General features: G+C 54.2%; 1 protein-coding gene across 1 annotated transcript in view; it reads left to right on the top strand.

Annotated features, from left to right (window-relative positions):
- Positions 1-27,163, top strand: part of SLIT1 (slit guidance ligand 1) — a 151,287-nt gene that overhangs the window by 82,783 nt on the left and 41,341 nt on the right. Inside the window, exons 5-11 of the mRNA XM_081104895.1 lie at positions 18,318-18,389; positions 19,325-19,396; positions 19,960-20,031; positions 20,557-20,720; positions 23,572-23,719; positions 24,145-24,216; positions 24,758-24,829. Coding sequence (XP_080961021.1) covers positions 18,318-18,389; positions 19,325-19,396; positions 19,960-20,031; positions 20,557-20,720; positions 23,572-23,719; positions 24,145-24,216; positions 24,758-24,829 — 672 coding nt within the window. The remainder of the gene's footprint in view (positions 1-18,317; positions 18,390-19,324; positions 19,397-19,959; positions 20,032-20,556; positions 20,721-23,571; positions 23,720-24,144; positions 24,217-24,757; positions 24,830-27,163) is intronic.

Genomic DNA, 27,163 nt, shown 5'->3' with positions numbered 1-27,163 from the left:
ACGACGACGAAGCCTGGGTCAGGAATCCTCCTTTTTTTAAATGCACATACTTCCTCGAAATCAGGGCTGTTAGTCATTCACCATCTAGTATGAACTATTCTTCCAGATCCACTGTCCCTGATTAGCATCAGTTATCCTGGAGATCAGACATACTGGAGAAGGAAGTAGCACTGTAAGGGAGGGGTTACTGGGTGGGGTAGGACAAAGAGAGGGGCCTGAGAAGCAGAGATGATAGGGATAAAGGCAACATGGATTAGAACAACTATTCACCATCCTGGCTGCACAATGGAATCCCTGGGGGAACTTTAAAAAAGTCCCAATGCCCAGACTCCACCCCCAACCAATGAATCAGAATCTCAGTATTTTTTAAAGCTCTCCACGTGATGTCAATGTTGGCCAAGTTTGAGAACTACTGCGCTGTCCGGTGCTTCACAACTTGAACGTGCATACAAATCACCTCATTAAATGCAGATTCTGATCCCATAGGGGATGGAGTCTGAGAGCCTGCATTTCTATCAGTGCCGTGACTGCACATCTTCTGATCACACTTTGAGTAGCAAGGCTGTGGTGTATACTGCTTGTTCTCCATCCTGGCTTCGTTCTCAAACAGTGAAAGATGAGAAATGGGAAATGCTGGCCCTGTTGACCGACACACAACCCTCCCGGTGCTGAGCTCTGGTAAACCTGAGCTAGGGCACAAGGTTATTACACCAGAGGCTCGGGCTCCCCATGCCGGAATCAGATCCGGATGTTACAGCCTCCTGGATAGATGCTCAGTACAGGAACGGACAGCCATGACCAGCAAGCTCAAGCAGGAGTGGGGGGGGGAGAGGTGAGGGGTGCCTTTTAGTGTCTGCCGTTCTGTCGTGGTGTGGCTGTGCCCACTTGTAGCTGTGGCCCAGGTGGTAGCCTGCCTGTTTCCTCATGTTAGTGTGCCTTCCCCAGAGGCAGGCAGAGGGCAGGTGTATCCTTTCCAGCAGCTGTGCTCTCATTATTATCAGGTGTGAGACTCATAGACAGGCAGTGTGGCAAGTGCAGTGATGAGAGAGTGGGGGCGGGGGTGGGTATTGTGAGACAAGGAGCAGGGGGGTGGTGGGAAGGATGGAACAGCCTGGTGGGCCAGGGCATGGTGAGAGCGGAACGTGGAGGGAACCTTCAGCCTAGCGGTGTGTCCTTTCCACACGACACTGTCACAGAGGCAGTCTGGACCAGTTCAGAGCCTTTGCACTTGCTGGAGAGCAGGCCCCTGAGGAAAACTGTGTGTTGAGGGGTTGCAGGCAGGGCGTCTCAGACCCCTATCTCATCAGCCCCGAGGGGGACCTGTTTTTTTTAACATCAAAATGTTGCAGATGCTAGTTTGACCTTTTTGAATAGCCAAAATAATCATCAAATATTTAATGCGTCTCACCTCTTAGCTAGGCGTGCAGTGAACAGACATGGCCCTCGCCTCATAGAACTCATGATTTAATTGAGGGGATGAACGTGAATGAAATAATTCCATGAATAATCGATTGACTGAAGCCATGACCAGTGCTAAGAAGAAAAGAGCATGGGTACAGTTAGGTGGTGCCTGAGAAACACACCGGGTTTTTGAAGAAGACCTTCGGCAGCGCTTTTAATCGACTGTGTCTTATTTATCACACCATCCCCACTGACCTGGGAGGGAGAGGAAGAAGAGCAGTAACAAGAGCTCCCATTTCCTGGGCCTTAAGCTGACAACCCACCTATCTAACCCTCATGGCACCTTTCTGGCATAATGATCTTTACTGTACCCATTGGCAGATGTGGAAAATGGGCTCAGGGAGCTGAAGCCCAGGGTCCTAACTAACTCATTTAGTCTGCAGACAATGCCAGGGGTGCATAAGGACATCCAGGTGTTGCAACAAGTGTATCACCCTCCAGTGCCCAGGAGTGGATGCCCCCAACAAGGCATTGCAGCCCTTCCACCTGGTGTAGCTGTCCCGGCAGGGGCGCCAGGCAGAGTAAACACAGTTCTGAGGTGTGAGGTGTATGTCTCATCCTCCACGTGCTGTACAGGCCCACGGGGCACCACGGACAGGCAGAAGACAGTGCAGCGAGGGCTGCACAGACTTCAGACTCAGCAGCCGTCAGAGACCCTGGTTTGCTGTGTTTAAGGACTAAAGAACAGCTTGAAAGTTTCTGCAGAAAATAGACCATGTGATTCAGTTTCAAAAGAACCAAATAAAACTTCAAGAAATGAAAAAACAAATGATATGAAAAACTCAAATGTTTGCTTATGACACATTCGAGCACTTGCGCATCAGACAGCTACAGTGAGAACTAGTGAGCCGGGAGGTGGGCTGCAGAGCCTCAGGAGCCTCTGGGAGCAGCGCAGGGATGCGAAGGTCCCGAAGAGGGCAGAGGGCAAGCGGGAGCAGACGCGGGTAGTTGCCGGTGGAGAGACAGCGCAGGAGCAGCACCAGTTCATACCCTAAGCCAGTGGTTCTCAACCTTCCTCATGCCGCCACCCTTTAATACAGTTCTTCATGTTGTGGTAACCCCCAACCATAAAATTATTTTCGTTGCTACTTCATAACTGTAATTTTGCTACTGTTATGAATCGTAATGTAAATATCTGATATGCAGGATGTATTTTCATTGTTACAAATTGAACATAATTAAAGCATAGTGATTACTCACACACACACACAAAAGTGTATCACCCTCCAGGCTCCACAGCCCAGTGGGGGCCCCTAGTCTGGTGTGTGGAGGGAATGAGACAGCAGGGTGCCCGGTAGCACCAGCCATTCCCTGGGTGGGCCAGGGGCATGGCAAGAGGGGAGCATGGAGCTGGCCTCCTGGAAATGGGAGAGTGTTTCCATCCCTCCTAGAGAATCAGGAATTGGGCCAACTCTGATGCTCAGATGAAATCTTCTGAGCCTGAATATCCGTTTCTGGTGTTCACACTGGTGGTCAGAGCCCCCACCCTCTGCCTGTCTCTCCCAGACGCTGGCCACCGCTGCCACAGCAGAAGGCCTGGGTGCCCTCTGTGCTCCAGGTTTTGCAGAGTTAGACTCATTTCCACACCAGGGTGAAGGCTGGGGGCAGGAGTCCTGCTGGCCACTCATTCTGCTTGGGGCTCATGGGTAGTGTCCCAGGCGGTGTGCCAAAGTCCGTGAGAAACCAGTGCTAGATGGTCATGGGTCTCCCCTTTGTCCTCCAGGACCCCTTCATTCTCAGAGGCCCAGGGGATGCTGGCTGCTTGTACTGACTTGGGATTGAAGCCCCTCACCACTGGATACCAAAGCTCACTTCTTTGTCTTTCAAACCGACGGGGGCTGGGAGGAGTGACAGTTTACGAGATCCTTGTAGGAACCCAGGTGTAAGGACAAGCCCCTGGACGGTGCTCACCCCAGGCTGGGGCTGGCATTCCTCTCTCCCATGGCATGGCTGCTCAGAGAAAACATGCAAGCCTCATGCCATTTTTGATGAGGCTATGTCTAAAATTTATGATACGGCTATCTAAGCTCTAAAACAGAGGGTCCTGAGCATAACTTAACTTTATCTTGATGACTCAATGTCAACATTATGAATGTTCATTATCATACTCTGCATTTTAGGTTTTCACTCCAAGTTCATCTATCAAATGTCACTGCTGACATGTGTATGCTTCTAGACACCCCCACCTGCCCATCACTTTGATGGTTCTAATGTGCTGAGCTGATGTAGCATTGTGGGTTAACTGCAGGCTCTGCAGGCAGACAGCCTGGGAAAGTTACGATGCCTCAATTCCATTATCTGGATAATAGGTCTGGTGAGAGCATTGCTTAAAAGCTGACTTTATTTTTTATAACAGTTTTAAGTTCACACAAAATTGAGTGGAAAGCACAGAGTTCCCATATACTCTTTGCCACCCACACATGCCCAACTTCTCCCACTCGCAACTTCTATACCAGATGATGGGAGTCTTTATCTCAGAAGGTTGTTTTAAGGATAAATGAGATAATATATATAAAACACCTAGTACAGTGCCAGGCACATAATAAATCTCCATATATGTAGCTATCGCCATCATCATTATCATCCTTACCATTAATAATAACAACTGTGTGCTCTGCAAGAGTCCGTGATGGTTATTAAGGTCTTAAGGATTAAAGTGAGTGGCTTTTGTGTGAGGATCTGGGGAAAGTTATTTGGGGCAAGGCCAGATAACTTCTTAGCACCCCTCTGTGCTTGGGCCTGTGTCCAAGCAGCGGAAGGTCTGGCTTTTGGAGAATCAGAGCAAGATCAAGCTTTTAGCTACCCCTCTTGAGAATTAGCTTAGTAACATGGATTGTGCTCAGCACATGCCTCTCTTAAAGAGTCTGAAGATAGGTACCTGAGGCTTATAACGGTGCTTTTCTAACCCTTTGTGAATATGCTATGAGCTGACTGCCTGTGGGCTTGTGAAGAAAAAAAGCGGAATAGACAAGGTCTGGTGTGTGGACAGATGAGTAAGGTTGAAGGTAGGTAGGATCCAAGGTGTATCTTTACACCCTGAGCAGAGGAAAGAGCAGCCGGGATGGTTCAGAACCACGGACAGCTCCCTGGCCAGCGCCTTCTGTTGGCACCTACAGATCTCACTAAGCCACCTGCCCTGTAACGTAGCAGGAATCTGTCTTTCTGCCTGCCTGGGAGGAAATTAGGGTTCCTATGCCCTTTTGGTATTCTTGGGTACATACTTGGGGGACAAGAAGGGCTTTAGATGCGCTGGGAGCTGATCTGCCGTTTCAATCCCCTAAGTTCCATTTTTCTTCTGAACAACTCTGGAGACCAAGACTCAGTCAGGGTCTGGACTGCTCTGCAGATGTGGAGACAATGGGCGTGGTCTCTGATAAAAGAAATTTACCCTTGGAGGTCAGGAAAGAGAAGATTAGGGATGCTCCAGGGACTCCATGACACTCTGTGGGTCTCCTCAGAGGGCCACTCCTGCCATCACCTCAATGGCAGAAGTGATCAGAAGTCTGTTCTGGCATCAGTTGCCCTGTGCATTGGCCAGGGTCCCCAACTTTTCCTGCAGAAGCTCAGTCTGGCATCTTGGTCACTGGCCCTTAGTGGAGCCCCCTCGCCAAGCACAGCCTAGATTCTGCTTGCACAGCCCTGTGGCCTCCTCTTTGGCTCTCTCTCTTCCTAAACCACACTGAATCCTGTCCATTTTTCTCCTGGTCATTATCAAGGAGAAGCCAAAGAGTCTTCCCTGAGAGTTTAGACGAATTTAACTGAGAATAACCATACGTGTGCAGGATGGCCTGCATACTGTGCAGTGCATGCATCCCTCAGAATATTCTAAATCCACCCTGTTTTAAGGCAGCCCAGTGAAGAGCAGTGTACTAGATGGTGTGGGTGGACCCATCTGCAGAATGGCTTCCCTGAGCTCTGGCACCAGGCCGTGATAGTGTAAGTAATTGCCCCGGGAAACACATTGCTGCATCAGAAGGAGACCAATTTACCAAATGTCATTTTGCTAAAAGCCATTTTGCCAAATGTCAATTCACTGAATGGCCAATTTGTCAAATGACCAATTCATCAAGTTGACTTACTTCCTTTAACTATTTGGTGTGAGTTGACTGGTTTGCATTTTGTCTTTATTACAGCATTTTAAGGACCATCCCATTTGTCTCTGCCCTGCTCTTGGCATTTGAACTATTGCAAAACCACCCTGTGTCTTCCTGGGACTGCTGGGAGCTGGGACTGGGACACCCAATCAATCCTCAAAGGCTGTTGAGAAGACAAATGGGAAATCATCCACCTAAAACCAAATTGGTAAAGAAAATAGGAAATTTAGCAAATGGGCCTCCTGTTGGGGTGCTAGTGAAGATCTTGGTCCCATCCTGGGACGGCCTCTTACTGGGGACTGAGGAGGGCCACACAGGCTTGGTTTTAGAACCAGGAAAGGACTCGCCTCTCCCAAGCTTGTGCTCATCTGTGGATTTGGTCACCGTAGCACATCAGCCTCCACACCCCCTGTGGCTGGGAGAAGCCGGGCCCCGTTTGCAGCAGATGCAAAGGCTTTCACACGTACAGCGAGCTTCTCTCTCTTGTTCAATGTTTCTACCTCTTTTTGTCTTTTTTTTTTTTTTAACTCTTCTCCTGGTTCCTGTTATCTTATTCCATTTTATAACATATCCTTAAAATTGCCTGATGCCTTCCTGAAACAAGGCAGGAAGGGATTCAGAACCACTGTGAACGCTGCTCCCGTGGCCTATTTCTCTCACTCCTGCGCTGGGTTCCCCAAGGCCCTCAACCCTCCAGCATCAGCATCTCAGCCCCCCCACCCCCCGCCCCTCACTCGACCCTGGGGTCTGGCTCTGGAGAAGGGCAGTTCCCCCGCTCTTCAGGGAGATGTGGACCCTGAACACGCTGTGTTCGCGACAGACCTGGGAGATGCAGCGTGTTCGCCAGCACCGTCAGAATGCTCAGGGGCCCCAGAGCCTGCTTCCCCGCCTCCACGTCTGTTTGAAGTGGGTCCCCAGTTCTCGCCGCTGTGGGTGGGCGTTGTTCCCGCCAGGCGGTCCTCTGTGCAGCTTCCCCTCAGCCTGGGCATTTCCTCGCTGCTTAGAATTGTGAGCCCCCGTTCTTCTGGGATTTGTCACCTCGGAAGACTTCCCCCCATCTGTCTCCTCTTCGGTGGGGGGTCGGGGAGGGAGGGCACTGGCATTTGTCACATGCCTACAAAGCACCACACTGAAATCGGTGCTTTACATGTTTTTAAAGACTTTTCATTGTAGTAAACCTTATATACAGAAGAGTGTGACTTTTCTGCATGTTATGTATTTTCATATACAGAACTCACTGAATTTCCACAAAGTGCACACACTCATGTAACCAGCAGCGGATCAAGAAGTAAAACATCACAGCACCCATGGACCCCCTTCCAGTCATTAACCCCCGCCCCCCCTGCCAGGGTAACGGCGATCCTGACTTCTAGTAGCATGGACTCGGTTGGCCTGTTTTTGTGCTTTATGTAAATGGCACATATGGTATTTAATCTCACCATAACTCAGCAAGAAGGAGCTGTGATCAGCCCTCCTTCGCACATGAGCAAGCAGACTTGCACAAGGTCACACAGTCAGTAAAACCCAGGCTTGTCTGTCTCCAAAGCTCTTGTTCTTTCCTCTACATCTTGATTCTTCCTCCTGCTGCACCACAATCCCTTGCCCCCACCACTGTGTGTCTGGGCTGGGAATCTCTGAAGTCATTGATGCTCACAACTCATAGGTGTCTAGGATGAAAGCGTCGTCTGCCCCAGTGCCTGCGTGCTCAGGACCCAGCAGAATGCCTGGGCTTTCTGGGGGTGCAGTTGGTGTGATCAAATACAGTGAAGGTCTTGCCTGCCACTCAGGTTAAGAGGAGTCTGCATTCCCCTCACCCCGACCACCGGTTTATTCATCCATTCTGTTGTCATCGTGCTCTTGCTGTGGTGACTGAGGCCGGTGCCTGCTGGTTGAGTTTCCTGCTTATCCCTGAACCACTCGCTCCTGCCTCTGAGCAGCTCTCCTGGGCAGGGCCCGTGGTTGCTTTGCAGGGTGTGTGCATCTCATCTGATATCTCCGTCCTGGGAACTGATTGCAGTGAAGCTCGGTAGCTGCATAAGAAGCAGCCGCTTTGAGGAAATGTTACCCAGGGTGGTTTTACGGTGCCGTGTGATTCAGGCTGCTTGATGTCTCTTCCTAATGAGGTTTCTGCAACATTAACTCTGCAGGGCTGGAGGCAGGGGGTGGCCACAGGAGGAGGCGTGGCTCCAGGCCAAATGGTGGGATGGGGAGGGAGGGCATCTCTCCAGCCGACTGCCTGGCACTGTCCATTTCTCCTGCAAAGCTCAACTCCCACCCTCCGTGGCGTCAGCCTGCAAAACCACCCACAGGAGTTTGGACACCAGGAGTTCCCAGGGAGAAGGTTGGACGTTCAACATTTAAAAAATATCTCAAGACATCACAGAGCTGATTGCAGTGATGCTTGGTAGTGATGCGTGAGCTTTAATTCCATGGGTCTTATAACCAGCCTAGGAGGGACGGAGGCGGGGGAGGAGAGGGGGCAGTGGACTGCCCCGCAATTGGGATGAGTAGTTTGAAACCTTCCCAGCAAAACAATTGATTGTCACCTACTGTGTGCCAGACCGTCTTCTGGCTACTTTCACACACCTTCATTTATTTACTCCTTTTATAAGCTTATGCTGCAAATGGGGAAATTGAGGCACAAAGAGGCAACCGATGGGGCTGAGCTTGCCTTTGAACCCAGGTCACCTGGCTTTTCTCCCAGACCATCTACTGCCTGGCCAGGGCCTGTCCTCACGGAGGCCTCCTTTGAGGACGCTGGCTTATCTGGTGGCTGCCATTTACTCCAGGTGGCCTGACTCTGGCTGTCAGGGGAGCCGAGGAGAGGGAGTCAGGGAGGCACGCAAGGATCAGCAAGGGGACCTGGTCCCTTAAGAGAGCAGTCAGGTTCCAGGAGGAACAGCAGGGTTGGGTCCCAGGACCAAAGGAAACAGGCCTGTGGCTGCTGGGACCAGTCCCCCCCCCCCCCCCAGTGTGTCCCTTTGGCACTATTCCCCGGTCTCTTCTGCACACACCCACCCCCTCGCCACAACCCCAACTTGACTTCTGATGAAACAAACTCAGTCACAGGAGAATCACAGAGAACCAGCCAGTCTAAGTTGTCGTTTGTATCTCCTGGGAGCCCCTGAGATGTATGAGTGGATAAAACCCCAGTCCCTGCGCTGAGGTTGGAGCTCTAGGCTGCACAGTTCAGGTCCTTATCACCAAAGAACTCACCTTCAAGAATTTGTCTTGAAGGTGATCTAGAGACAGGTGCACACACATGCCATCCACCCGCACAGGTAGGTCTGCGGCACCTGAATGCCATCCCGTGGGCTGGGGAGGGCAGGGCAGGGCAGGGGAACTGTAGAATGACTTTCTCTCCTGGTGGGAGGGGGGACTTGTGGAGCGGCTTGAAGGACAAGCAGCGAGAAGGGAGGGTCTCATGAGACCCCAGGAGCACCTCAGAAGGTGTGCACCCTGGCATCCCACCCAGGGGGTACCGCCAACCTCTCCCCTGAAAGTGCATCCTGTAGCTCCTGGCCTGGAGCTGATTGCCACAGCCTGGTTCTCACCAACGCCTTCTCAGGCAGAGCCCCGCTGCCCCGACCCCAGCAGGAATGTAGGGAGGGCATTGGTGCTAATGTAGCGGCCACCACTGCTACCCTCCTGTGAGTGCCGCCTCTGTTTCCCATGAAGGTGGGCAGTGGCCCGCCACAGGTGACAGGTGAGAGGCTGCTCTCCCCTCTCTCCACCCACTGGGGTTGTCTGTATCCAAGTCTCTCCCTACCCCATCCCCCCACCCCCAGGAATAGGAGTCGGGGCCTCAGCTCCCGGCTTTGAAATCCTGGCTGGAACAGGGATTAGAACCCAGTTTATTTGAGCCCTGGCTGGGGACAAGAAACATTTGCAAACTTCCCTCTGTATGATGCAGCACTTCTCAAACCTTAATGTGCTAAAATGCAGATTCTGATTCAGTAGTGGGGCCAGAAAGCCCATATTTCTGACCAAGTCCCAGGTGACTCAATGCTGCTGGTCCAGGTGCCAGAGACGTGAGTGCTGAGCCGCCTGCTCTGGGGTCCTGGGCGACGCTCACTGGCAGCAGCAGTGTCAGGCTGCCCCGTGCTGGGTGCCCAGCGTGAGGCACATCGAGTGTAACTTATCCTCCTGACCTCACTGGGATGCCAGCTGTGTTGGAAGGGGAGATGGAGGTGCATGTGCATCCCACATCACCAAGTGGCTGGTGTTGGAGCCAGCCTTGAGCTGCACCCTCCTGGTTCCCAGTCCTAGATTTTTTTACCACTACTCCCGCCCGCGCCCCCCCCCCCGCCCCCCCCCCCCCACCATAGAGCCTTATAAAGACAGTTCTAAGATAAGAGCAATGGTCAGTGTGGCTCAGTGGTTGAGCATAGACATATGAATCAGGAGGTCACGGTTTGATTCCTGGTCAGGGCACATGCCCAGGTTGTGGGCTCAATCCCCAGTGGGGGGCACGCAGGAGGCAGATGATCAGTGATTTTCTCTCATCATTGATGTTTCTATCTCTCTGCCTCTCCAGTCCTCTCTCTGATATCAATAATATATATATATATATGCGCAATGGCAGCCGACTCTCAGCCCTACTGAGGGTGCCACACAGTCTCAGTTAAGCCCCACCACCCCACGACTATTGTCACTTTACAGAGGGGAGACTGAGGCTCCAGGGGCTGGGAAACTTGCATGGGGCCCCTGGCAGGGGTACATGGCCAGCTTTGTCTGCTCCGGGCCGAGTCCTTAGTCCTACAGTCTCAGGACAAGGAAGTCCCAGGTGAGGTGGCCCAGAACAGTGGGGCCACAGTGGTTCCTTCTGAGCCAGGCCCTATATCGGGTGGGCTCAGGGTAGCCAGGGGCATGAGGGGACAGGCCTGACTGCCATGTGGCTTGTGAGGCAGACAGAGCTGGCCCTGAGCTGTCTGCAGTGCGGAGGCCGAGCAGGCGGCAGGAACCGAGGGCCGAGTCTGGCCTTGGCGAGTGCCCAGCAGCTCCGGGCTGAGCTCCCCGCTGATCCGCTTAGAGGCCTGTCTGCCAGCAGGGTCCAATCTGGTTAGAGCGTGAAGGGGGATTAGCAGTGAGAACATGGGGTCCCGACCTCAGCTCTCCAGCCCCTGCCTCCCCAGCCCTGGCAGAGGCTGGGAGGATTGGCAGAGTGTTCGGGAAGAGGGACAGCGGGAGTGGGGTGCCTGGGATGGTGCCAGCTCAGAGTGTGGGCCTGGCTGCCCCCTTCTCTTCAGGGGAAGGGCCCTGGCTAGGGTCTCAAGTGTGCCCAGACTCAAGACCCCTGATCTTGGGTGGTGGGGTTCAGGCTGGGGATCTCGCCTGCAGACCCCTCACTGCAAGCCCCCGAGTGGACTGCCAGGGGCTTCCACTCCCTTTCTTCCCAGAAGAGTCAGTCACTCTCCTTCCTCAGGGGCTGCCCACACCTCCCTGCTGATGCTGCTGGTGCCACCTCAGAACCACCCTAGGACAGTCGGTTACTAATGTTCTATAGCAGTGGTTCTCAACCTTCCTAATGCCGCGACCCTTTAATATAGTTCCTCATGTTGTGGTGACCCCCAGTTTCATTGTTACAAATTGAACATAATTAAAGCCTAGTGATTAATCACAAAAACAATATGTAATTATATATGTGTTTTCCGATGGTCTTAGGCGACCCCTGTGAAAGGGTTGTTCGACCCCCAAAAAGGTCGCGACCCACAGGTTGAGAACCACTGTTCTATAAGGACATGTGACAGGAAGGGCAGGGCTGATTATAACAACACAGGCAACAAGTGTTTCTCCAGCACTTCCCTCCCTCTCAGAGCCCTCATCTCTAAGCCCAGCCTTCTCCTCTCAGCCGCACGGCCTGTCCTGACTTCTCGTTTGAGTCAGAAAAATGCAGAGGGATGGGGCAGGAGAATCGTGTAAGGATCCAGTTTAGTTCAATTCAGCTAACTATCACGGCGCCCCTGCACTGGGCCAGGCCCAGGGAGACAGTGGGAAGCAAAACAGACAGTGTCTGACCTTGGGAGAGTGTGGTCTGGAGTGGGGATGGATGTTAATGAACCAAAAATCAGTGTTTATTGTACCCCACACACCAGTATTTCATTACAGTTCTGGATGAGTGCTGAGATGGGAAAGCACGAGGGTCCTGGAAGCCTCCAGGCGAGGGACCGGTCAGGGGCGGTGTTTGCAGACCGAGGTGTGAAGGATGAATCGAAGTTTACTGGGTGAAAAGTGGAGGAATATTCCGGGCCGGGGTCCTGTGGCCGGAGGATTTGAGGAACCGAAGGGGATCAGCATAAGTGAAGGAGCAGGCGGGGGCCACACACAGCGCCTTCACTTTAGATCCCGAAAGGCGGGTGCTGCTTCTCACCCCCATTTTGTTGATAAGTAAACGGAGGCCACAGAAGTTAAACGACTCGCCTAAGACCCCATGATTTAAGTGGGCGAGCCAGGGCTTGCTGAACCCACGTCTTTATTGTGACACTCAGCTGTGGGCTTTCTCCTTCACACCCTGGCCTCTTAGCGTGGCCTCCTGGGCCGGCTGTGTCAGCATCCCCTGGGAACGGTGAGCAGCCCAGGGCCTGGTTCTCACCCGGGCCTGTGTTCTCTCCCCAGTCCTGTCCTTGCTCTGGGAGTCTGCTTTTCGCTGTCCTGCCTGGGGCTTCCTTCTGAGCCTCTGTCTGCCCCATAGCTCCGTGCCCTTCACTTACCCCTGGCCAGGACCGGGCCACCAGCTGCTGTCCTTCCAGCTCCAGAATCTCCCTCCTCCAGGATGGCCTCTCTCAGTGTATCTCGTTCTGCCGGACACACCCCTGGTCACACTCCTCACTTCAGGACCTGTGACAAGGTCCCCAAGTTTGAGAAAGATACAGGAGGCTCAGGGCTGGGAAAATGTGATGGGGAAAGATGTACATCATACCTTTTAGGTTTCCATGCCAACTGGGTGAAAATGGAGATGAGAAACTTTATTTAAATGGTTTGGGAAACAAAACAATTGTTGACCAAATAGGACATCAACTGGGTGGGTTGGGGGGTGGGGGGTGGGGGGGGAAAGAGGGTGGTGGTAGTAGATAGCTTTGTTTTGGGTTGCTATATAGCTGAGAGGACATCCAAGTCTATGGAAGGCTTCTGGCGCCCCCTAGAGGGCAAACTGGAAACAATAGCACAGTGGTTCTCAACCTTCCTAATGCCTCGACCCTTTAATACAGTTCCTCATGTTGTGGTGACCCCCAATTTCATTGTTACAAATTGAACATAATTAAAGCCTAGTGATTAATCACAAAAACAATATGTAATTATATATGTGTTTTCCGATGGTCTTAGGCGATCCCTGTGAAAGGGTCGTTCGACCCCTAAAGGTGTCGCGACCCACAGGTTGAGAACCGCTGCAATAGAACCTTAGGAAAGCGTTGGGCAGGCTGTTTAAGGCAGGACAAAAGCCAGCATTTCTTAAATTTTGCCAAATGGAGGAAAAAGGACAGAGTCTTAAATACATGAACTCAATCTTCTCCAAAGCATGGTATGGTGTGTATTTTTATTCCCATTTTACAAATAGAGAAACTATAGCTCTCAGATGCATAACTTCCTGCGGCTCATGGCTGGTAAGTGGTAGAAACAGGAATTGAACCTAGAGCTTTCTCACTGCAGAGTCAGCCTTTTCCCGCCCCACCCCCTCCTCTACCAGCAGGCTGCATTTTCCTCAGATCTCCAAGGCTCCCCTGTTTTCCTCCGTTTTCTTTACTCATTTAAACAATGTGAGCTGCTCACTGCTGTGGCCTCGCCTGGGACTGGGCCTGAGGTCCCCCGGCCAGCTCAGCTCTGCTCCCACCCCTGGGCCCTCACCTCTTGCACTGGCTCTTGGTGAATTGCTGTATACACAGGGGCAGCGTCTTTCCTCTGTAAGCTTTGGCGCCTCAAGCGATGTCTAGAAAACCATCAGATGCGCCCATCTCTGCTCTAACCTGTCATTTTCTCTGGCTTGCAAGGCGTTTGCCTGCTAACGCCTATCCCCAGCACTGTCCTGCCTGGGACTTCCTTCTGAGCCTCTGTCTGCCCCATAGCCCTGTGCCCTGCCTCTCCCGGCAAACCCAGCTGCTCCTAGACCATGCCCGAGTCTACCACCATGTCTCCTGCCTTTGCCCAGACTGCTCCTGCCCCTCCCTCCCCACTTAGCTCCTGGTGTGAGTTTTTATAGAATTGCTTTTGCTAGGCTGTACTTTGACACGCTGCTATTATAAGAAGCAGACACTTGAAATCCATTTATTATAAGGATCTAGTGTTATTGATTAGGCCACATTGTCACTTTTAATGAAGACCCCTGGGGAAATTCTCTTCTCATCTTAAGTGCCCCAAATAGCTATCCTTTGAAACTGCTCCTTTCAAATTTATACGTATATTGAGGGTGCTACCAACTGACCAGTTGCCCCTCTACGCACGGGCTCTCAGAAAGCCTAGCGCCCATGCCCCGCCTGGAGCTGGCTGGTGCGTGGGCCACCTGGTGCTGCATTCTTGGCATCTGCCATTGATTTTCCTTCTTCTCTTCATCCCACTTTTCACTCCTGCTCTCTTGCTGTTTTATAAATCCCTATAAGCCACCTCAGAGCCTTTCTGGAACACGGTTGGCCTAAATCAATAAACTGATCGATACAAATAGAAAACCTTCCTCGCAGGGTTGTGGTGAGGATTAAATGGAATAATGGATGTGAGTGCAGCCCAGAGTTCCCTCCCAGGCTTGGTCGAAGGGATAGCTGCCAGCTGGGGCCAAGGCGAGGGTCCCGCTGGAGGTGTCCACCCCAGGGCAGCCTCCATCTTCCTTGGTCTGTAGACGTCTCTTGGCCACTGCCCTTCCTGCCTTTGTCTTGCCCTCACCACATGTGCTCTGTTCCCTGTGGGGAGGAGCAGGAGGGTAGCTGTGTCTGTTCTCTCTTATCCCACTCCTCTCAGAAGTCATCAGTCAGCAGCGGGCCCCCACCCTCACCCTCGCCCTGGGATCTCAGATGCCCTAAGGGCCTCAGTTGCCGCGTCTTGGAGTAGTTGGCGTGTGGTGGGCATACACCGGTGAGGAGGCTAAGAGATGATCTGGTCCAGCCTATGCATTTGACAAATGAGGAAACCGAGGCCCAAAGAGGGAAGTGATGGAGCCACGTCCCTCACATGTTTCAGCTCCTCATGCCAAGTCTAAGCATTGTCCTGCTCTCCTCGAAAGCTCGCAGGGGATCCTCATGCCTCAGGTCAGGACCGCGCTCGCCAGCACAGCTTCTAAGCCCCTCTCCCGAGTCATTTCCACAAAGCACCCCTGTTTTGGTCATTGGCTGTTGTGTAGCCAAGTACCTCAAAATAGAGTGGCCCAAAAGAACGATAAACATTGATTGTCTCACAGTTTCTACAGGTGGCTGGGTGGTTCTGGCTTGGGGCCTTTCATGAGATTGCAGTCATGATGTGGGTTGGGGCTGTGTCTTAGTCTGTTTGGGCTGCTGTAATAAGAGTTCCATAAATTGGGCAGCTTATCACAGTCCTAGAAGACGGGAAGTCCAGGATCCAGGGGCCAACAGATACAGTGTTTGGTGAGGGCTCGCTTCCTGGCTAGGTCCTCACGGGCCGGGAGGGGCAGAGGAGCTCTCTCAGAACTCTTCTATGAGAACACTAACCCCATTCACAGCGGGCTCGACCTGCATGACCTGAGCACCTCCTAAAGCCCCACTTCCTAATACCATCACATTGGGCATTAGGATTTCAACACCTGAATTTGGGGGCAGGGACACAAGCATCCAGTCCGCAGCAGGCAGCAGCATCTGCAAGCTTGCTGAGGCTGGAGAATCTACTCCCATGAGGACTCACGCACATTGCTGGCAAGCCGGTGCTGGCTGTTGGCCGCGGGCCGCAGTGCCTCTCCAGAAAGCTGCTTGAGTCCTGATGACATTGTGGCTGGCGTCTCACAGAGAGAGTGATCTGAGAGAGAGTAAAGAGGGAGCTACATAAAAGGATCCTTTATGATCTAGTCTCAGAAATTGTCCATCACTTCTGTCATAGTCTGCTCTTTAGGAGTGAGGTCCTAAATCCCACCCACAATTAAGGGGAAAATTAAGCTCCATCTTTTGAAGGGAGGCATGTCGAAGAATTTGTGGACGTATTTTAAAACCACCACAAAGCTCCCATAGACACATACCAGCCCTGTCAAACTGTGTGCCACGGCCCCAGACCTCCTGCCTTGCTCCTTCCTGCCTCTGGGCTTTTGCACATGCTGTTCCCACTGTGTAGAATGTGCTTCCCTCGTTTCCCTTTCCTGCCTGGCAAACTCTGACTTACTTTTCAGGACCTGCTTCAGAGTTCCTCTCCTCTCCCGCAGGTAGAGCTGGTCACTTGCTCCTCTGAGCTCGCTCATCTCTTTGGAAATACTGCCCTTCCCATGATTATTGTAAGCAGGAGCGTAAGTCTTTGTAGCATCCCCAGCAGGTAGTCGGCTCTCAGCACACACTCGCTGAATGAAGGAATGGAGATTTCGTTCTCTGCTTCTCCGTGTGTCCTCCAAGGACTGTTAGTGTTTCAGGGTACTCTGTGCATTGTGTGACCTCTGCTTGCGTGAGCCCAGCTGTCGCGGAGCATGTGGGTGCTCCCTCAAGGCCAGTTTGGTTCCACGTGGGGCTCCCACGTCTGCCTTGGCTCCTGGTTACTGTGACCGTGAGCCCTGAGTGCGGGCCATGCCATTTACCTCTGTGTCTTGCTCCCAGCGAAGTAATTTACCTGTTAGATTACTCTGCCCAGCATCCCATTGAAGGAGAGGGAGAGAACAAGCCCACAGACCAAGGGAACAATAGAGCCAGTACGGGCTGTACGGCCATGGTGGCAATTACTTGCATAACACGAGGAAACTGTGCTGGCCTATAGACCAGTGGTTCTCAACCTTCCTAATGCCGCGACCCTTTAATACAGTTCCTCATGTTGTGGTGACCCCCCCCAACCATAATTATTTTTGTTGCTACTTCATAACTGTAATGTTGCTACTGATATGAATCATAATGTATTTACATATCTGATATGCAGGTTGTATTTTCATTGTTACAAATTGAACATAATTAAAGCATAGTGATTAATCACAAAAACAATATGTAATTATATATGTGTTTTCCGATGGTCTTAGGCGACCCCTGTGAAAGGGTCATTCGACCCCCAAAGGGGTCACGACCTACAGGTTGAGAACCGCTGCTATGGACGCACAGCCAGGAGCTGGGGAGCCGAGGACTCGAGCTGGCCTTCCTGGGCTCAGGGCCATGTGCACTTTGCTGTGGAGTTTCTGTTTTGTTGTCTCAGCAGAAAAACCCAGACAGAAGGATGGAAGCCCCAATAGCTCAGGGGACAGTGGCAGGGGGTGGGGGTGCAGGGGGGCCGTGTTCCCAGGCCTCACAGTGGAGCCTGAGGCTCATGTGGTGAATGGTGATGGGAAGGAGATGGTCGAGGCCTGAGGGCCTGGCCCAGGAGAAGGGTCAGAGGGCCTGGGGGCTGCCTGACATTGAGTCCCACGTCAGGACAGCCAGCCCCGGCTGCGGGGTCTGATGCAGGGCTCTCTGCAGCCTGCCTGGGTCCTGTCCTGGTCAACCTTGGGTAAAATATTTAGGTTCCCTCCTCTGCAAAGTGGGAGATGCTTCCCACTCCATCTCCAGGCCTGTGTGCAAGGGGAGCTCGGGACCTGACTTCCTGGTTCCCCTTCTGAAGCCACCACCTGCCAGCTGTGTGTCCTTAACGAAGCTGCTTAACCTCTCTGAGCCTCCCTTTCCTCTTTCTTTGTGGAAGGGGCATGGGGATAGCCTTCTCCCACGGTCAGTGTGAGGGTCAGGTGCACTCACACATGGGAAGTGCTGGGCAGGACGGCTCAGGGGGACGTGCTCAGAACTCGATGGCAGTTCGTTCCACTGCTGTGGGAAGGGAAGGGGCATTTGTAAAGGCCTGCAGTGAAGAGGTCAAGAGAGGGATGGAGAAACAGGAGGACGGTGCCAGCGGCCCAGTCTGGCCAGAGGAGCTGGAAGAAGGGTCCAGAGCTGGCCTAGGCTCGCACAGGTCGGAGATTGGCAGTGCCTCCTCCCTCACACCAGGATTTGAAGGGGGAGGTGACGAAATCCTCACTGACCCTGCCCTCTGAGCACAGGGCAGGGATGTGGCACTGCAGCCCCGAGGCCAGCGTGCTCCAGTCCCCCTGTGGGCCCAGGTCTGTGTGGTGGCTCTGCTGCCTGCAGTCCTGAGAGTGAGGGATCTGGCGTCAGACCCAGCCTGGAGTTCAAGACCTGGGGGCCACCTACTGGCGGGTTCCCTGGGGGCCACAGGTGCTTTCTTACAGAAAGTGAGCCTTCGGTACACTCTCCACAGATCCCGGGGTGGCCGTGGGCCCCTCGAGAAGCCGGTCTCTCCTTTGCCATCGCCTTTGCATCCCTGGAGGATGCCCCAGAGGCTGAGCTGACCTCTGTGAGTGGAGGCAGGGAGGCAGGTTGGGGTCTGGCAGAGCTGGTCACCCATGCCCCAAGCTTCTCCCTCCAGTTGCAACCCCTCTGCCCAGAGAATGGGAGGTGGCTGGGCACCGAGCTCCAGCTCATTCCTTCATTCATTCAAATGCTCACCAGGGAGGAGCTTTTGTGTGTCAGGCGCTGTCCCAGGCTGCGATGCCGCTGTGACATGTGACAGTCCCCCTGTCTGGCGCCCTCCCCCCTGATGCAGCAGGGCCCTCTGGAGAGGCCTCTCTGACCAGTGTGTTTCCTCCTCTGGCTCGACCCTCAGGGACCTGAGTGAGAACGCCATCCAGGCGATCCCCAGGAAGGCCTTCCGCGGAGCCACAGACCTCAAAAACTTGTGAGTACAGGCCTGGGGTGGAGAGGGCCTGGGGCCACAGGGCCTCCGCTGGCAGTATTCTCCTGGGCTCCCCGAGCCCTGGAGTTCAGGCAGCCACGGAGCTGGTCTCTGGGCTGAGGTGGCAGTGCCAGCATGGTTTTCTGGAACCATCTGGGGTGGGAGGAAACGGGCCACCTTGGAGGGCTGTGGGCTGCCAGGGTGATGTTCTGGGTCCATTTGAACGGACAGTCTCCGTGCCCTCGCCCTGCGGGAGATTGGGAGAGCTGGGCTTGAATCTCCTCTTCCAGGCACTTATTGCATAAGCTGCTGCAAGTCAGTTAGCTCACTGAGCCTCAACATATTGTTTTGTGAACTGAGGATATCACACTTACTTCACGGGCTTGTTCTGAGGTTTGAACGAGACGTGGCAAATGCCTGGCATGCTTGTCACTCCCGACAGTCCCCTTGCCCCCTCCCGTGCCTGTAGCAGACATTGGTAATTGATCACCGCGTTCTTTCCCAAGGAGCCTGGTCCAGGCGTCAGTGTATTCTGAGAGCAGCGCTCCAGGTAGCCACAGCTCGTCAGCCCCCCTGGGCACTGGGGCTGGGACCTGCCCCCGGCTCTGGCTGCCATGGCTGCTGTGACAGACTCATTCCTCAGCTGCCAGCACCTTCTAGGTGGTCTCCACAATGGGGTGGGTGCCTGCTCCCCAGGAGAGAGGCAAGGTTAGGAAGAGGCATCGAATAAAACTTTTATTTACATGTATTGTTTTAACTGAAAAACAAGGAATACTTTAAGTTCTTACTATTTACTATTTGGATGGACACATTTGTTCTGAACAAGGGATGGGGTCAGGCCTTTTTAAAAGAAAATGGAATGGAGCGCTTGGTCAGGATGTGTGGACGCTGCTCTCAGCGACGTGCCGTCCTCTGCACACCCTCCCTTTGCTTCACAGACAGCTGGACAAGAACCAGATCAGCTGCATTGAGGAAGGCGCCTTCCGGGCTCTTCGGGGGCTGGAGGTGCTGTAAGTAACACATGGGAGGGAAGAGAGGCTCCGGGAGTCCGGCTGGCACAGGTGCCAGGGGGTGGGGTGGGGGTGGGGGCCTCGGAGAGCACAGGAGGCAGGAGTCTTGGGAGGCGTGGCAGGCCCTCCAGGACGCATGCTCGCGAAGTCATCGTGCCCGCAGGAGCATGGCCGAGGCTTATCCTGCTTATGATGACACCAGGGCCATGGCTGTGTCTTCCAGGAGTTTCTGACACGTGGCTGTCTAGACCCCACGCCTGTGCCTGTCCCTCTCCCGGCTCCTCCCGTCCCACCAGCCTCGAGGCTGCGGCACAGCTGCCTCCTGATCAGGCAGCTCAGGGCTTTCCCTGGCGGTGGCTCTGTGTCTCATGCTCTTTGGCATAGGCCCCCTGTCCTCCCCCCACCTGCCCCCCGGCCCCAGGTCCAGCCCAGAGCTGGCCCAGCTTGCGGGTGGACCGGGGAACAGTGGGAGGGGCTGCCTGTTTGTCAGAGAGAAGCCCTGCTCTCCCTCCCACGTGAGCTCCTGCTGGCCAGACGCTAACAGACTCTGGTTTCCCCACCAGGACCCTGAACAACAACAACATCACCACCATCCCCGTGTCCAGCTTCAACCACATGCCCAAGCTGCGGACCTTGTGAGTCAGCCCGGGTGGCCGGGAGGACAGCCCCGAGCTGGCGGTGCCCGGGCAGTGGGGAGCCGGGCGCAGGTTTCCACAGGCAGGGGAGCGGGCTCCTTCTTGCACCCCCAGCGCCCAGCCAGGGTGGGGTCAGGGGAGGTCATCTGACATGAAAGGAGGTTGAGTGTCATTTATGCTTGATTTTTCCTTGGAAAACCAATGATTTCTTTTTGTGCTTGAAAATGAGCTATGTGACTTGGGTCAGTGGGTCTGTATGAGTTCAGGGAGGTGAATCGACAAGAGCCGGGCAAAATGTAGTCCGGGGGGGCGGCCCCCGAGCATGCTGGGAGGGAAGGGGCCACGGCTGGGAGTTTCCTGCTGCTGCCGACAGTCCCCAGGTTGGAGCTGTGGGCTGGCTGCGCATGGACTGTGCTTGGTCAAGTGTAGTATGGCGCTCGGCCCCTCCTGGGTAGAGGGGTTTCCACTCGTTGGCCGGGGTCTGGGGGCCCCAGGTGGGTTGTGAGCGTCCCTATCTCCCTGCAGCCGCCTGCACTCCAACCACCTGTTCTGCGACTGCCACCTGGCCTGGCTCTCGCAATGGCTGAGGCAGCGGCCAACCATCGGGCTCTTCACCCAGTGCTCAGGCCCCGCCGGCCTGCGTGGCCTCAACGTGGCTGAGGTCCAGAAGAGCGAGTTCAGCTGCTCAGGTGGGTGCAGGCCTGCTGGGGCTCTCAACTGTCCATCTTGACTGCCCATCACCTGCCTCCTGCAGCCTCCCCCTAACGTTCCCCCCATTACTTCCTGTCTCCACCACACATTGACATCTGGCACATACATCACCTTCTGTCCTCCTCCATCGCCTTCTAGACCACCCACCATCTCCTGGCTCCACCCGTTTTCTGTTCCCATCCACCACCTGTCTCTGGGCATCACCTCCTTTCCTTACCCATCACATTCTGTCTTTATCTGTCACCTCCTGTGTCCACCCGTCTCCCCCTCCTGTCCATCCATTATCTCCTGTTCTCACCCAAAGCCTTTGTCTCCACATATCACCTCTTGCCTTCTCTCCTTTGTCCCTCCTGCCACAGCCATCTTCTCTTCCTGTTCGCCCATCGCCTCCTCCCACATTGTCCCTCTCTGTCCGACCTCCTGTCCCTCACCCCTCCCCTCCCCTCCCACCCCTTCCCTCCTGTTATAGCCTTGTCTGAAAAGTCATTGAATTGGCCTATCTAGCCTCGGCTGTGAGAGCCTCCTGCCTGCCCACACACTTCCTTTCTAGCCCCTTCCGTCTCCATATGCAGCCAGAGGACCTGAAAGGACCCACAGGTCTGGGCAGGTCACTGCTGCCTGGTACTCACCAGCCTCCTGGGAGAGTCCAAACTGTCCCCAAGCTCTGCGAGGCCGGGGCAGGGTCATCTCAGCCTCCCCCGACCGCCCTTTGGCCTTGTCACTCAGTGTGTCCCAGTGGGGTCCGCCTGGGCCCTTCCCGGAGCAGGTGCCTCCCACCCCAGCCTTCTCGCAGGCTGGACCTGTTGGCACCCCCTCCCGCCTTGTTCCCTGGCCCCAGGCACATGGACGATGCGGTCGTGGTTTCTGACCGTATCCCCAGCACTTGGCCTGTGCTTGGCACAGAGAGATGCTCAAAAAAGGTTTGCTGAGTGAATGAACGGTTCAGATTCACAACAGAGGATGAGGGGCTGCCCGTTCTCCCAAACCAGTGAGTGAGCCTGCCAGCCGCTTAGAGCACTGCGGGAGGAGTGTCTACTGGGCCGGGCAGCCTCTCGTCCGAAGCTCTCCTCCCCCACAGCACTGGCAGCACCGAGGCGGCTCCTGAGCACTGCTGAGTTGAGGGCTGCTGAGTGAGTGTGTGTGTGTCTGTGTGAGTGTGTGTACAAGAGTATGAGTGTGGCCCAGTGGTTGAGTGTCAACCTATGAACCAGGAGGTCATGGTTAGATTTCCAGTCAGGACACATGCCCGGGTTCTGGACTTGATTCCCGGTAGGGGGCGTGCAGGAGGCAGCTGATCAATGATTCTTTCTCACCATTGATGTTTCTATCTCTCTCTCCCTCTCCCTACCTCTCTGAAATCAGTAAATATACACACATATACATATGTGTGTGTGTGTGACTGTGTGAATGTGAGGGTGCATGTGGAGAGAGTGTATGACTGTATGTGTGAGTGTGTGTGTGTGTGAGCATGTGAGTGTGTGACTATGACTGTGATTGTGAGTGTGCGTACAGGAGTATGAGTGTGTGAGCGTGTGTACGTGTGTTGCACACATGGGTGTGCACCCGTGTGTGAGGAGCCAGGCTGATGCACCCCTCTGAGTAATTGCAGCTGCCCCAGGTTTAGGAAGAGGAGTGGATACTTCACTGGGACAATTATTTTGAAGTGAGACCTTTTTCTTTGCATTTGAATACCTTGGTTTCTATATTCAGGCCCTCCCCCTCCCCCCTCTGTTCCCCCCCGGGGGACCCTTCTCCTGAGAAGGCGTTGTCACAATTTGCCAGAGGGCCTAGGACTTTGTCTTTTCTGATCTTGGCACCCACCCTTCAGGGGAGCCAAGCAAAGGTTAGAGGTTAAAACACTGGTGGGCGTGTAAATCGGCTCAGCCTCTTCGCACAACTGTTCAGCAGAATCTACGAAAGCCCAGCATATGTCTACCCGTGACCCTGCAGCTCCTGCTAGGTGTGTGCATATGCTCTGCCAACACGCGTGTCCAAGAATATCCAAGGCAGCTTTCTTCACAGCAGCGCAGAGTTGGAGGCAGCGCACATGTCCACCAACAAGAGTGGATTAACTATTTATAACTCATCTATGCAATAGAATTCTAGTCATAGTTAAAAAAAACACCTACTGATACAGACACAGTGCCAAAGATTTTATACTGAGCCAAAGAAGCCAGACACGAGAACCTGCTGTCTGATTTCATTATGTGAAGTCCACAAACGCAGAAGAAATCTTTAGTGCTGGGTCTCAGAACAATGGTTGCCTTGGGGAAAGGGTAGACGAGCCTTTGTGGGTGATAGAAATGTTACATGTCTGGGGGGGGGGGGCGGTATATTCATAATTAGAAATCAGCTATACACTTAAGACAGTACCCTGTATAGAACTTATACTTCAATTACAGTAATCTATGACACTGGGCTTCATCTTAGTTTCAGCATCTATCAGCTGTGTGAGTTTCCACAAATTAATTAATATTGAGGACTCTGTCTTCTCACCTGTAAAATGGGCACAATAATACCATGCTCCTCCAAGGTTGAGCTGAGTGACTTGGATGAGAACCTGTGGCTTCAGAATTCAGGCGGGGGTTTCCTGGCACCTGAATCCCACTTCCTCGCAGCACAGTCAGGTCGAGATTCAAGTTCAGCAAACGTCTAACAAGGTCCTCTGTGTGCCAGGTGCCCGCAGGGTTACACGGCAGTTCTTGGTGATCTCGGGTTCATCCTCATCCAGAGAAACACCATGTGCCCCGTCCCTACTCATCAGTCTGTATCTCAGGAGGGAGGTGCTGACACGGGACACCCCGAGGTCACAGCCCACTGTTTCCGCAGGCCAGGGGGAGGCAGGGCACGTGCCCTCTTGCACCCTCTCCTCCGGCTCCTGCCCGGCCATGTGCTCCTGCAGCAATGGCATTGTGGACTGCCGTGGCAAAGGCCTCACCGCCATCCCTGCCAACCTGCCCGAGACCATGACGGAGATGTGAGTACAGGGCAGGACAGGCACGGGGCACAGGCTCTGGGGCTGGGCCAGGCTCTGGTGGTCCAGGGAAGAGCTGGAGTGGATGCCACCCAAGGACTTGCTTCAAGATCCTTCAGTGCAAATGGAGAAGTCAGTGCTTTGGCGGGCCGAGCTCTCTGCCCAGGCTGGGCAACGTCGATCTGTCCAACCCAGCTGGGTGTCTGCTAGGACTGGGTTCTTAGAATTAGCATCATTTGTGGGCCTTGCAGCCATGGCAGCCTGGGATAACGGAGCTCACATCTGCCTGTGCCAGCCCGCCGACTCCGGACAGTGGTTGGGAGCGGGACAGGGGGACAGAGGGCATGGTTGGGCGGGTGAGCCCAGCAGGCAGCAGCTCAGACTGGGGCGACCTGACCGGGGGACCCCCTCTGGTTCTCCACCCGCAGCCGCCTGGAGCTCAACGGAATCAAGTCCATTCCCCCGGGAGCCTTCTCTCCCTACAGAAAGCTGCGGAGGATGTGAGTGCCTCCCCCTGCTTCCTGAGAGTCAGCAGGGGCGGGAGGGAGACCCCGGGCCTGGCAGGCCACAGCCCCGGGCAGGCCCTGCCTCTGCCTCTGGGCAAGCTGCTGCCTGGCGGTCCCGCCCCTGAGGTGGCTCCTCTGTGACCTGGGCTGGCAGTGGTGTGACCTCCTTGCAGGGCTGTCCTGAGGCCTAAATGTTGAGCCCGAGCCTGGCATTTGGCCAGACTATCATCCGTCCATTTCAGCTTGGGCACCAATGGGAGCCGCCATGGACATCAGAGGGGATGTTGGGGAAGCTGGGAGGTGGGGGAAAGCTGTCGAAACAGACCAAGGCTGGAGTGTCCCATCTGCGCAGGACCCTGGGACCGCACAGGGGGATAGGGCCGTGGGTTTTCCTGATGGAGGGGAGAAGGGGCCCCTCACTTTTCTAATTTCAAAGCAGCCCCTGCCCTCCCGTGGCATCTGGGAGGGGCAGGGGACCAGGCACGGCTTGGTAGCCGCTGAGGGATTCAGCCACCCTCTTTCTCTCTTACTGCAGAGACCTGAGCAACAACCAGATCTCAGAGATCGCACCTGATGCCTTCCAGGGCCTCCGCTCCCTGAACTCACTGTGAGTAGCAGCGCCTGCCGGGGTCCAGGGTGTCTCCCAAGGAGGCCAGCAGGGCCTGAAGTCCCTCCAGTGGGTGCTGGAGAGAGAGCACAGCCCCCACCCTCCCGGCCTCAACGGGTTCCCCTTTGGCTGCAAAGTCCAGGGTCACTATGCCGAGCATCCCCTTCCTCACTGTTGGCCCCTCTGCAGCTGGGAGGGGAGGAGGGAATCCAGGACTGAGTGCATGCAAAATCAGGCAGAGCCGTTGCCCTGGCAACTGTGATGCTCTCCCCACCACAGTGGGGATTTTCCCAGCATGCTTTGTGGCAGTCATTGGACTGGGCCCAGCTTTCCTGTTGGCCCTGCCTCCCCACAGAGGCCCAGCACTCCATGCTCCTGAGCCTTCCCCAGGGCACCTACAATGGAGCACCCACCAGCTCCAGCTGCGACATCGGCCACACCTGTGTCTTCCGTCCCCAGCATGCTCTGATCCCAAGTTGTGGTGAGGATGCGAAGGAAGCATTTTCCTCCGCCTCTCTCCAGCATTCCCTTTCTCAAGGGTTTACTGGGGTGGGGTGGGGTCTGTAAATCTATAAAGCATCGTGCAGCATCAAAATTTTATCTCGGAAAAATAAAAATTAAATTTAGCAACACCAAAAAAAAATAAATTCATTCAGGAATGTTACTTCATCTCTCTTTTTCCAAGAACCCCTGCTTGTCTCCCCCCAACCCCCCGCCATGTTCACCAAGCCCCTCACTCTCTGAGGTCCCATGGCACGTTGTCTATGCAGAGAGTGCGCTCAGGGTGCCTGTAGGCAGGCGAGCTCCCCTGGGCGGGGGCCTTGTGTTACTCTTAGGAATCGTGTTTTCACTGCCCCCGGTCAGCATGGACACATGCCTCACGTAGATGAGGGTCATGAGGGTCCTGGGAAGTGGAGGGGGATGCAGCCCCCGTCGCTGAGTGCCTTTCGTGTGCACCCTTTTCTCCTGGAGTGGGGTCCGAGGCAGGGACTCCTGTGAATGGCACCGCTTAGGCGTGCAGTGTAGAACTACACAGCAGGACGTGGCTGCCTGGGCGTGGGCCACTGTCGTTGGCGGAGATCGGGTCCTGGAGGGGCCTGCCAAGATGCAGGCCTCTTCCTCTGAGGAGCGAATGGATCTCCTTCTAAATTGGACGTGTGTTGGTAACACATCTAAATGGGCTTCTGTTCTTAACTCCCTGCACCCACGCCTGCCCCCTGCACGCCCTTCTCCTCACGGCAGATTGGGGGGTCTTTGCAGATGGGAACCTGATCATGTCTCAGAGGCTGCCTGGTGCTGGATAGGCGACATCCAAGCTTCTGTCCCATTTGTTTCCTCCACTCAGGCCACGCTGGGCCCCCCCCCCCCAGCGCCAGCCCGCCCCCACTGCGGGCCTTTGCTCCTACCGGCCCCCCTCCGGGAATGAGCTGGAAGTCATGTGTGAAGAGGCAGCCCACTGTTTTTGCTCAGAGGGAACGTGTGTGGGGAGGGGGGTGTGCTGCTTGTGATGTTGGGAATAAAATAGCCCCCACTCCCCAGCCCCCTTCCTTCCTCTTGGTCTGCCTGAGCCCGTTCCGGCCTGCACAGCATTTTTGAGTCTCTGCTTTTCTTCGTATTACACGGAATTCGCGCTCAGTGTAGAGAACTGAACATACCCAAGTACAGAAACCCGCTGCAGTCCCGCGCCCGGATCTCGGCACAGCCAGCACCGTGGTCTGTTTCTTCCTGGTGCTTTGACCCATAGACTTGCTTGACCTGCGGGAGCTCACATGCTAACTACTCCCGCCCATGAGATTTCTCCCTGAACGGTCTCTTTTGGGCCCCAGGGCAGGTTGATTTCCCACGAGGCCCCCTGAAGGGTCCTTTTGCAGGCTTCTGTGGGGCCCATGTGTGGACGGAGGGAGGGCTGTGCCTGCAGTCATGGGGTGACGGCCACCTCGAGCCCTTAGCGCACTTGTATGCACACTACTAGGTGCACCGGTTAATGATGCGGATTTTTTTCAATTGATGGGGTTACACATGTGTTGATACGTATGCGCTTTGATATGTATGCTATTTTGCTGTATTGACAATAAGCTTCAGAACTTCATGTGTCAAATTTTCTGAAGATGTTAACATCATAGATATTTTTATGCTTCAAAATGTCGAATTTCATGTCAAAAAAAGAGTATTTGCGGGAAGTTTTAATTCATTACTTCATGTGGAAGAAAAGTGCTAGCGATAGACATTACTTTGAATAAAGCACGTTTGATATTTCTCTTGAAAATTATCATGTTTTCTTTCATCACAAAATCCGAATTATTAACCAGTCAATAATTAAGCCGCATTACTAAC

The sequence above is a fragment of the Myotis nattereri genome (assembly GCF_964212035.1).
Source record: "Myotis nattereri genome assembly, chromosome: 13".
Classification (NCBI taxonomy): domain Eukaryota; kingdom Metazoa; phylum Chordata; class Mammalia; order Chiroptera; family Vespertilionidae; genus Myotis; species Myotis nattereri.
This window is presented reverse-complemented; position numbering and strand designations above follow the sequence as displayed.